This window comes from Sander lucioperca, chromosome 4, assembly GCF_008315115.2.
Source record: "Sander lucioperca isolate FBNREF2018 chromosome 4, SLUC_FBN_1.2, whole genome shotgun sequence".
NCBI lineage: Eukaryota > Metazoa > Chordata > Actinopteri > Perciformes > Percidae > Sander > Sander lucioperca.
Genome location: NC_050176.1, coordinates 37002696 through 37015279, shown reverse-complemented (window position 1 = coordinate 37015279; position 12584 = coordinate 37002696). Strand labels below are relative to the sequence as shown.

General features: G+C 42.4%; 1 protein-coding gene and 1 long non-coding RNA gene across 7 annotated transcripts in view; one reads left to right on the top strand and one right to left on the bottom strand.

Annotated features, from left to right (window-relative positions):
• Positions 1 to 12584, bottom strand: part of LOC116059825 (microtubule-associated tumor suppressor 1 homolog) — a 90038-nt gene that overhangs the window by 52414 nt on the left and 25040 nt on the right. For all 6 annotated transcript variants that reach the window (XR_004897036.1, XM_031313088.2, XM_036000162.1 and 3 more), the window contains one exon: positions 10601 to 10832. Coding sequence is in view for 5 of the 6 variants with exons in the window: in XM_031313088.2 (XP_031168948.1) it covers positions 10601 to 10832 (232 nt within the window). In the remaining variant the exon portion in view is untranslated. The remainder of the gene's footprint in view (positions 1 to 10600; positions 10833 to 12584) is intronic.
• LOC116059829 lies at positions 3617 to 12572 on the top strand. The gene is made up of 3 exons (XR_004107388.1): positions 3617 to 3808; positions 4856 to 4857; positions 12554 to 12572. It is a non-coding gene; the product is annotated as an uncharacterized LOC116059829 (long non-coding RNA).

Sequence of the window (12584 nt, the reverse complement as noted above, 5' to 3'; positions counted from 1 at the left end):
GCCATGGAAGCAGCAAACAAACGAAGGGGATCAATGGAGATAGATTCATTCTACCCACCCTAAAAAAAACCCAAAAAAACGTCATCTTTCTAAACGGTTGCATCTAGAGACGAGTTAAAACACGGATAAATATTGGAGATGCATTTAAAAGATGGAGGTTAGAGCCTAAAAGGACACTGAGTAATTTCCTCCTAAACAGGTAAGCGTTGAGCTTCATTACTTTATATCATGGGACACAGTGTTCTCTACAGGTTGTTTTGCAATGTAACATGTAACGTTATGTTATTACGGCAGCTTGAAGGTTATATGTTGGACAGTAAGATGGTGTAAGAAAGTGTATAGACAAGCTGTATAACGGGTCTGGAAGTAGTAGTACCAGCAATCTCCCGCCATCCAAAACTCCCGTGAACGACTCTTTTCAGTATTTTGATTTTGGACTGCAGTAACCATTTTAAACGCTAGCTGTCAGTGTTACATATTGGACCTTTAAAATTCCTCAATTAGTGATCTCATTAATTGAGAATGCCAGCCCATTTAAATGTGCTGCCTGAGCAAGCACAGCTGTGGCTTGTTTGAATTTAGTTCTATCACAACAGAGTGGGCCAGCTGACCAATCAGAGCCAACTGGCCTTTTCGGAAAGGCGGGCCAAGCGCTCAGACAGTGTTTCAGGTGAAGGCACTGCAGCTATAGCCTGGTCCTACCAGACTCTCGTACATTTCATTTGTACAGAGAGTCTGGCCACTCTCCATTGACAAGTGTTAACTTCCTTGAAGGCGGGTACTCTGTTGAAGTTTAAAACTATTGGATCTGTCCAGAACCACTCTGGATCTGCCATAACCAATCGCTAACGTTTGGTCGTGATGTGTCTAGCTGGAAAATCTAACTTTTCCCGAACCCCTTGGGGAGGAGGGCCACAACATCATGGCCACCAACACAACTCAGCAAAGATTGCTCGGGCTTTAACTCCTGGATATTCGGCAGCGTTGCTGCCACAACGGACCGAATGGCTTCGCTCGCATCTTTCTCGCGCATGTCCTAACGTCATCGTTCTCAGCCACTCCCTCTGTTCGCTGATTGGACCGCCAAATGGCCAGAGAAAACCCAAGAATGTACGAACCCAGACGGAGTACTGAAGGGAAAATTGAGCGGAAGTACGAAGGAGGGCGGAGCCAGGCTACTGCAGCTAGAAAAGCACTATATAAATACAGTCCATTTACATTTATTAGACCAAAAAGTAAAAATATGATGCTGAAAAAGAGTATAATAGGGGTTCTTTTGTAATTGTCTCCACCGCCACCAGTGTCTAGACTCCGTTGGGGGTTATGTCCTGTTTCTCTACCCCTTCAAATTTTTTTTTATTATAACGATGGAGTCTAATCTTCAAAGACTCTGTAAATAGTGTACATTTTATTATGCATTTGTACAATAAATCTTTTGCATATCTGCAAACAAAGTCTCAAACAAAATCTCCCTTATTGATTAATGAAATGTGAAACACAACATCTCAAACTCTCATCATTTTGGATTCTGAGTCACACGTTCCTGAAACAAACCCCCAAGACCCATGATACCCTCCTTTTCACACACACACACACACACACACACACACACACACACACACACACACACGGGCCAGTTGGTTGAGTGTTCAGTTGTTCTTGTCTGTGTTTCTATAAAACGCAATAAAAATGCAAATGATAAAAAAAAAAAAAATACCAGTAAGAGAGGAACAAAAGGTTAAGGGATCTCTGCTTTGCTTTTAATAAGAGCATAGTAAGTGAAATATTTTACGTGTCCATGATGCAGATCCAACCCCCTAGGTCTCCAACATTTTGTGCTGATGCTTTTTTTTTAACTGAATGGCCCTTCTTGCAGTTCAAAACCCAACCCGTTCTCACTCTAAACTCGTAAAATACTGATGCTTTTACGTGGCTCACAGCATCAGATACCAACACAGAAATTACCCTTCAGCGTCTGTAAGGAACGCACCAGGCAGAGCAGCAGCTCGACTGCGCCCCTGTAAAATTATGTAGTATTAAGAGCGTCAATGGTAGTGAATAGTACGAAAGACCGAGTAAGGATGTTGGTTGGGGTGGTGGATGAATCAAACAACACAATACTTTCACCCAGGAGACTGGGGTTCATGTCTTGAGTGTCGCTGAAATGTACATTTTGTAACCCCACCCACGTTCTTTTCCTAACCCGTTCTTGTACCGCATGTCAGTTAAACGTACGTCCTGACTCAGTGTCAAAAAGTGACGCCAAGAGTCCTGACCAAATGCGTCCAAATATGACGCCAAACAAGACTTTTTGAGTAAGTAACAATGGCCAAAGGCCCCTGACCACTAGGGGTGGGAAAAATAATTGATTCTCAGATGCATCGCGATTCTCTCTAGAACGATTCGATTATCGATTCTGATAAGTTATAATAATTGATTTAAAAAAATAAAAATAAATATATATATATATATATGCATCAAGATGCATCGATAATCGGTTTAGAATCTAATTGTTGGCCTCTGAATCGGAATCGAATCATGAGGTGCCAATCGATTCCCACCCTTACTGACCACGCGTCGCTTTTTGACGCGCTGGGAGTGAGAATGTCTTGTTACTGTCTGAAATTGTCACAACAATTATTTCCTAGTACTTCATTTCATTCAAAAATCTAACTCATGCCATAGTTAGGAACTAAACTTATCGTCCACATCCGGGAGCCCAGCACTGTCAGTGCCTGTGTTTTTTAATGACTTGAATAATCAGGACCTGCAGCCTGATCTCCAACTAAGCAGGGAGGCCCCGGCAGTCCTGCTTGTCCTTGTGAAATCAGTACTGCTGCCATGGATGGACAGTTTTCTACAGTGCTATTTCTCTGGCCTTTAAGCGATGCATCATATTGTGGCTACCCACAATACTACTAAGGTGCACTAAGGTGTTTGAAATGGCCCCTTGCACAGTGACCATGTGATTGTAGTCAGATATAGTCTCATCCAGTAATCAAAAATTACAGAATGTCTGTAATAATATCCTGTGTTGAACATGTGTAAGTTGTGTTAAAGGCAGGGAATACCACGTATTTGTTTTATGATCTAAACAGGTCCCTCTGCCTACCACTCTCGTGATTTATGAACGCCATGACGGACGGCGGAAGAGCTATGCTGTAGATGGACGGCAAGCCAAACAAGTACGTGTTCGTTCGTGTTCGTGTTCTCACATACACAATCTGCAGAGTAATCCTCACCAACACAAGCATGTGTATGTATTGCCTTTCTGTTTAAAATGATAAATAATAATAAAAGTATCCTTAACCAGCTAGCTGCCGTGCTAACCAGCTGTTCCTGCTAACAGGTCAACCCGACGATGACCCACACAACTATCATCGGTTATTCGCTGACCTACATATCCCAAAAAGAAAGCGGTTCCCTTGATCATTTAACATAACACACATACAAAAAATATTGGTTAAATTAAAGATGACATGCCATGGACACTAGCTTAAATGCAGGTCTGCGGAGCTAGACCAGCTAGCTGCAGCTAGCTTTGGACTGCTCGCTAGCTGCTGCCCATCGCGTCTTAATATCCACCGGTCAAATCTTAACATAGGCTACACAGCGAATATAATCACAGATAAGAAGATGGCTAGATGTTACAAATATGTGTGGTTACTACTGATCATATACACTCCGTGTTTTACTGCATGGATTAACGTGTGATAGACAATTAATGGCCGCGCTTCCCAGAGCTGGGATGCGTTCAGGCATCCATTAGAAAGTTGCATTTGCACACCCAATGAACAACGGTATGTGGGTAGTCACGACCGACTATGTCCTCTAAAAACATAGGCTACGTGATATATAAATCTTTACTTAAGTAAAGAATAGATGTTAATACAAAATAAACCCTAGATTGATGTCTTATCTTTGCCATTATGAGGTACCTCCCCCTGCCGTTAGCGTAGCATCGCGTACCTGTAACCCAGCCATCTACAAAGAACTGGTAAGCATCCAGACTTTTAAAAGCTTTGAGATCAGCACCAGCATATGGGGATACCCTGTTTACCACATAGTGGTACAGATCGTGTGAACTGAAGTTGGGCAGACTCGGTGATTTAATGAGGTCCGTGAAAACGGAGGGAGGAAGAAGGTAAGGGTCGGTAGCCAATCCTGCGATCTCCAACTTCTCCAAATACCGATCTTTGTAAGCACCAGCAAACCTACAGATGCCCTACCTCGACCGATAACGACACAACAACTTGTTGTTCAATAGAAGAAGCCATAAAGAAGAAGATAGTATTATTATTACAGTTTATTTAGTGTTATGTATTTTAAACTGATTGAAACTAATGAAACTTTCCGCTCGTCTACTACACTGTTTAGCTTGTGCTGCCGGTGATTCTGCCGTCCGTCATGGCGTGGTCATGTGGTCGTGGTCACGTGTTTGCAAATAGGCCACATTTTAAAAGGTAAGCCAAACGAAAAAATCGGATCTGAGCAAAAAATCCAGACTTGCGGTGTGAACGTAGCCTTACTGTTGTTAATGTGTGCATCCTGCATGTGCTGTACAGCAGGGAAAATAAGTATTGAACGCGTCAACATTTTTCTCAGTAAAGATATTTCTGATGTGGCTATCGGCATGACATTTTCACCAGATGTCAGTAACAACCCAAGTAATCCACACATACAAAGACATCAAAACAAGTAAGTCCATAAATTAAGTTGTGTGTAATGAAGTAAAATGACACAGGGAAAATGTATTGAACACACTTGCTGAAATTTATTTAATACTTAGTAGAAAAGCTTTTGACAGCTTCAAGACGCCTCCTGTATGAAGAAACTAGTCGCACACATTGCTCAGCTGTGATTTTTGCCCATTCTTCCACACAAAGTGTTTTCAAATCTTGAAGGTTCCGAGGGCATCTTCTATGAACTCTGATCTTCAGTTTCAATTGGATTCAAGTCGGGCGATTGACTGGGCCATTCTAAACCAATTGAGAGTTTCTTTGGCTGTGTGTTTGGGATCATTGTCTTGCTGAAATGTCCACCATCGTTTCATCTTCAGCATCCTGGTGGATGGCAGCAGATTCTTATCAAGAACGTCACGGTACATTTCTCCATTCATCCTTCCTTCAATTATATGAAGTCTGCCAGTGCCAGATGCTGAAAAACAGCCCCACACCATGATGCTCCCACCTCCAAACTTCAGTGTTGGTATGGTGTTTTTAGGGTGATGTGTAGTGCCATTTCTCCTCCGAACATGGTGTATGCTATGACAGCCAAAGAGTTAGATTTTGGTCTCATCTGACCAGATTATATTCTCCCAGTATGTCATTGGCTTTTCCAGATGTTGTACAGCAAACTTTAAGCGAGCTTCTACATGCCTTTTCTTGAGCAGTGGTGCCTGGCGTGGCATAGAGGCCATGGCGGTTGAGTGCATTACTAATTGTTTTCTTTGAAACAACTGTACCTGCTTCTTCCAGGTCTTTCTGAAGATCTCCCCGAGTGGTCCTTGGTTCTTAGACAACTCTTCTAAGTATTCTATGGACTCCTCTGTCAGAAATCTTGCGAGGAGCACCTGGTCGTGGTTAATGGTGACATGATGTTCTTTCCACTTCCGGATAATGGCCCCAACAGCGCTCACTCGAACTTTCAGAAGTTTAGACATTTGTCTGTAACCAATGCCATCCATATGTTTTTCTACAATATTTCTATATAATATTTACTGGGAAAAATGTTGATGCGTTCAATACTTATTTTCCCCGCTGTAAATTAATTTTATGTTATACATTCATGCTTAATACTGTTGGTTTTGTATGTTTACAACATGTTTACAATTTGCTCTTTTTTTATTTGATCTTCTTGTTGCTGCTGTGCTGTACCCTATTATACACTGCAACAACCTAAAGCAAGAATCTCGTTTATCCACAGAGATCATTAACTTTCACCAACTTTCTACAAACATGAATTCTGTCTGGCAAAAGGGGAGAGAGAGACACAAAGAAAAAAGGCTTGTTATAAAGAGAGGGAAAAAAGTTTACATGTGTTCACCAATTACACACACACACACCCCCCCCCCCCCCCCACACACACACACACACACACACACACACACACACACACACATTAAAAACACACACACAAACACAGTCTCTGTTGGTGAAGGTAGAGCAGCAGTAAAACTTGTACTGGGACTGAAGCCAGCAGGAAACATCTGGCTTCATTTGGTTTCAGTTCAGATGAAAAGCCAGCCAGAGAAAAGCAGCTGGAATTTGTTACCTCAAATCAATGTTAGGTAAGAGTTAGTATGTATCAACGACGTTTAATTTCCGGGATTGTTCAGGTGCCACCAGAAATTCCGCTGGATGTCCCTCATTTCGGCCGGATGTCCGTCACCTTCCTCTTTCTTTGTGTTGGCGTTCTAAACTCCGGTCGATTTATGAGGACTATGGTTAACTGCTCCTCTGCAAACTCAGGGTCCTCTCTACCCGACTGACAGACACACTTTCTTGGCTTAAAATTACTCACAGTTGGTCGTCTACGGCTGCTGAACAGGCTACACGGTTGTTTTGCCAAAGTTGAATTGCATATTTCCATTATGAGGAAGTCAAACTTGCGGTCCCTAGTAGCCGTGATAAATTAGCCTGAAGCTTAATGCTTACCTGTTCAAGAGGAATTTAGCCAAGTCTCTGTCCTTTTAGGCTCTAAGCTCTGGTCATGCAACTGTTTAGAAACACTGAGGTTTTTTAGGTCGGGTAGAATCTATCTCCACTGATCCTGTTCGATTGTTTGTTGCTTCCATGGCTGTAGCGCGCTGGGTTTGCGTTTTTACAGGTATATCTGGGAACCTGGCCTGGCTGTCAAAATAAGCAGTTGATACCAACACACAGGCCAAAACACAAACAGACATTCCATCACGGAATGGAAATTTCAAAGGAGAAAATACTTATTGTGGTAATTTTTTGATTTAATACAGTAAATAAATGACATATTCTTTAGAAGTCAGAAACCAAAATCACAGTCTGTAAATGCATTTCAACATCTGACTCAGATGGCAGTTGTCTGAGCCTCCTACAAGCACATGAAGGCACTAATAAGATGGTGAGCTCCTGCGCTCAACTGCAAGGACACTTAAGTTAGGTTCATAGTCGACATGGTGTTCCCAGAGCAAGGTGTGGAAGGAGTGATCGTAACATCAAAAGGCAGACAATAATTTCGCCTTGGAAGTAAGCAACAGTAACGTTGATAATTAGAGTACATAAATGCAATGTTTGGCAGTATGGCGGTGTTTAACATGTATGTGTTTACGAATGTTGCCAGGCAGCCTGCCTTCCTTTATTTCCACTCTCTACTTCTTCTTTACTACTTCTTGCTTATTCACAGATTATTTAGTTTATATGCCCCATAGATATGCCCCCTGGCGTTTCGGAGAATACTGCAATGATCAATGCCTTAAGAATAAACGTCTCTGTGCATGCTCGTAGCACAAGCACTATCTCTGGAGGCCCGCGCCACGGTGTCTTGCCCGAGAATAAACAAAGCTTTACCGTCAGTGGATCATTATTATTGTTTTAAAAACGAATTGCAGCAAATGCAACCAACTTATTCAGACGTCTTCCTCAGGCCTAAATCCTTCTTAATAATTGTGTCTGCTCTAAGCCCTATGCTATCTACAAGGATAATGTTATAGGGGTGTTGGGCATTAGCATTAATGGTTGAGTGACATAACTAAATCCACACTTGCAAAGCAAACAGGAAAGACAACCATATGTTGCAGCGTCCATGTTTCCACTGGATACATTCAACTTCTAAAACTGCGTTTCAATAGTTGTTTAACATTCCCTTGTTCACGTCCCCTCAGCACTTGTCCTTGGGAAGTCAGAGATTCCATTTGCCTGAAAAACTGGAGTGAATTTGGTGAGATCAACCCTCAGAGAGAGCGAGTGAGCACGATGGTCAATCCAGAGGTGGATATCACCCACAATGCTTTGCAGTTATGCATGTGGTGCAAAAAAATACATCCATGGTTAGGTGGCAGCAGAGACCGTTTAGAGAATCTTTGATGGCAGTAATGTACAACCAGTAAAACTCCTATTGCTGACCACCAAAGAAGGACAAGATGAATAATTTGAATAGAATTCGGCTTTTTAGTAGATAGTAGATATTTTTTAAGAAAACCTCCAACTTGATATTTTAATAACGCGACAGATAACTAATGTCAGTTAATATTTACTTTATACTTTAATTTACTTTTATTTACTAGATAGTTGTACTTGTGTACTTGTGTACTTTTCTTAAATATTTGTATAGCGCCTTTCATACAAGAAATGCTTCATTAGGAAATTGCATGACATAAGCAGACATAGAACAAACAGGGATAGAATGCCATAATTAATGGTAAATAATATAAATATAAAATAAAACACTTGAAGCAGTAGCGCTAACCCTGCAACTGGCGGTCGATCTGTATAGTTTGGGCTGAAGGTGAACCAGGGCAGGTGCGTTCCATTTTAATTCCCCGCTCTTGCCCCGCCCACTATCACTCAGCTCTCCAAGTGGACTCCATGCGACACATGCTGTTACGTAATATCAAGGGCTGAGGGGAAGTGAAGGAGGGCATGTTGAACCACTATTGAAATGCAGCTTAAGTGGTGAGATGTGCATATGCATGATGAGCAGTTCACATAACACATAGGAGACAATCTACTAAAAACTGTTGCGCTAAAGCAAGACCTGACCTTAAACTAACCCCTTGGTAAAATGTGGACTGGTCAGTTTACCTTCATTTAGGTGAAATTCTTTCATCTTATAAGCAGATTTAATTGTTTACAGAAGCCTATCACATCTAAGTACAGATAAAAACACTGAGCTCATGAATACAGTTGGCTAAACCTGTAATGGAAAACATATGTAATGAAGTAATCGCGTCACGACCAAATTTAAAATGGCGCACGCACGTGTGTGCGCACACACACACACACACACACACACACACACACACACACACACTAAAAGGAATCCATTGATGGCAATCTCAGTCTAAGGTCAAGAGGCATCCGTTTGTTCCTGTGCATCAGCAAAGAGGACAGAAAGCTTTTGTCCGTCAGAATGTGATCTTTATAAGGAGAGAGATCTGGTTTTACACACACACACACACACACACACACACACACACACACACACACACACATTTCAGCATTTTCTGCTATCTACATGACACAATGCACCTCAGTGATTATGGAAAACAAGTTACACACAAACACACATACACGCACACTCAGTGGAATTACAGGGCACTGGGCACCAGACAGGGGGACACTATGTTTAGGTTAGGTTAGGCAACATGACATCATGACTTTGCGTAAACATACACCCGTCACTTTCCTAAAGCCAACTGGCGTGTTATCTGTACGCATTTTGAGCTATCCGCGTGTATGTCTACGCTGTATGTCTATGCTGTATACAGCTGTATACAGCGTAGACAGACAGACGGCAGTCTGCAACGTCACAGCGTAAACATACATGCCACTTTCTAAAGCCACGTGGCATGTTATCGCAAGGCTACGTGTTATCGCGAGGCTACGGTTTGGTTTAGGAAACGTCACGCAGGTTGGGTTTAGGAAAAGAAGAACCAGTTGGGATTAGGAAAAGAAGAACAGGGTTGGGTTTAGGAAACGTGACACGTGGGTTGGGTTTAGGAAAAGAAGAACCGGTTGGGTTTAGGAAAAGAAGAACGGGGTTGGGTTTAGGAAAAGAACAAACGTGGAAAGAAAACATCACATGCGGGACACAAAGGAAACATCACACATGGGACACGATCCACGGTCTCCTGGGTGAAAGTCCTGTGTTTTACCTATCCTCCACCCCGACCAACCTCTCAATGCGGATTTTCGCCCTTTCATACTACTCGCTACGGCATCAATTCACACGCAATCACAAGGTCAATGGAGGCCAAACGACGTTGATAAACACGCTTAAAAGCGAGTATGCGTCTTGATAACACGCCAATAATGGCATACGAATCGGCGTGTCATACATACGCCACTTCATGAGATCAGTCTGGGTTAGGAGTGTCTCATCAACACCAGCATTATTTACACACACACACACACACACACACACACACACTGTGACTGACAGCCCTCTCCATTTCACCATTAAACACAAAATTACTTTGTACGGAAAATACACACACACAGAAGACATGCACAGAGCAACACACAGGAAAGAAAATGCCAGGCTGAAAAAAGAAAGAGGAGAAAGGAAAAAATAATAATGAAAGCATTTGCTCACTGTATGTCACACTGTAAGGCCTGAAAAAGTGTGTCTGTGAGTGAGTGTTGTAGTGGTATGTGGAAGGCATTTTAACTCGCAGCTCTGCATTGTCAGCCTGTTTATTTCCTGAGTCTGCTGCAGACGACACACACAAACACTAAGTGTATTTGCCTGACAGACAGATGAGAAGCATGTTTTCAAGCAGAGCAGACATACAACCCATGTGCAGTGTTCTGCTGTGTGTTTGTTTACATTTCAGGTTTCATAAAGTAAATGGGTCTGTACTGAAATTGTTTGGATCCACATACATACAGAAACCACGTTGACTTACCCTGGCTCTGACTTTGGCTTTGCCTTGTTGGAGATCCACCCCCAGCGCTCTGTTCACCCTCTCCCAATGTGGAGCCATCACTCTGGGTTTGCCTGGGCCCAGGGCTCCCATGTCCTGGAGGTCCAGTCCCTGTCACTGACCCTGGGGGTGGGGCTGGTCCTGAGGGCCCCTTATCCACTCTGGTGCCTCTCCCCTGCTGCCTGGCACTGGGCCCCAGCTTGGAGGAGACTTTCTGTAGAAAGAGATTACGTTTAGCGACAGCGTCCCAGCCGAGGGGCCCCAGCTCCGAGCTGCGCACCGAGACCATGGTGTTAGCCATTCCCCGCTCAGAGTCAGAAATGTGGAGGCAGTGAAGGACCAGAGGGGAGGAGTGAGGGAGAGAGTGTGTTAAGACAGAGGGGGAGGAGGAAAAGAGAGAGCAGGAAACAGAGGTAGGAGGGAAAACTGGGAGTGTGCTGCAACCACAAGAGGGGTAAAAAAAGTTGGTATTGTGTTGTACATTCCTCTTGAGAATCCCAGCTCTGACCAGGCCAATTTTTTTCTCTCCGTCTGTCTTACCCCCACCCCTTCCCTCTGTGTTCCTCCCCCTCTGACTCTATAAACACCAGCACACATGGAGTGAGTTTGTAGATGAGGGTCTGGCATTTGTCTCAGACTTTTCAAAGGAAAGACGCAGTGTATAGAAACAGTTGTATTTATTTGTTACTTATTTGTGCTAACAGTGCAGTCAGGGACTTTGGAAAGTGTTGAAGTTAGTGAATGTTCACAAATCCATTCTTGTGTCAACTTTGGTCAAGGAATTCTCAGATAAAATCTCTGATGTGCTTACATTCAAAAAACTTTGCCCTGTCACCTTTACCTCCCTACCCAAAATTGCAGAGCAGAGCTTATTCAGAGGAGATGAAACACTTCAGAGTGTCCTTGTAGGCTACAGCCTCCTCGACTTTTCAGCTGAGCCAAGAGGCTGAACCCAAGGATTACTGTAGCATACCAATACACACTAAATCATGTGTTGACATGCTAGCTGGCAGCTGGACTGGGCCTAACTGATGCTCTGTTGGGTAATACATGGATGGATGCATAGTGAATGTTTCTGCACATGTGTAACAACATTTCTCTGAATATCAATAAAACAAAGTATTAAACTATAATAATGTTAAAGTTATAGTAATTGAATAATTTAGACATTTGAACTCTATGGATGGGAATATCATCAAGGATGGAATAAGTAAACTGATACCCAGCAAACACAGCTTGTTATCTGCACCTTTTTTTACACATATTTGTTTCTATTACACATTTATAGGTACACGTGTCTGTAGGACAGTTGGCTGTTTTAAACACCCTTTGCTGATACAACCCTGAGGCTACCTATGATAGAATACGCTGAGGCAGGTTTTAAACCTGTCACTGGCTCACTGGATCTTTAAAAACACATACCAGGGACAGAGCTTACATACTGCAAACACCACTCCCTAATTTAAAACATAGGGCACACTTTAAACCACTGTGACTTTGTTTCTCCTGTGTAAGTACCGTATGCTAAACAACAACAACACAGTTAGGGGATTTGACAGCTAAAGCTCACTTTCTCTTGACAAAAAGTTCTTTTATTTAGTTAATTTTACAGTCTTGAATTATATTTTACATAATTGCATCTTACTCTGAGTGCAAATGTTAATGACAATGTAAAACCCCAGTATATTATGCTTGACCACATACCATGACTGCAATATTACATTTAGTTGCAAAGCCAGATCTTAAAAATAAAACTCTGAAGAGATTTGTAACAACCTGTGCTCATATAAAAAAAAAAAAAACTATTCAGGGCGATTTTAATTTGATAGTGGATTCAGTTTTGGGCTATAGTGGGGCTGCAGCACGCAGCCCCACTATGTGACAAGAGCATGTGAATTAAACATTAAGTTGTTACATAATTTAGAGGCTGGTAAGCTAGCTAGCTTGCTTGCTAAGGGGCTAATTG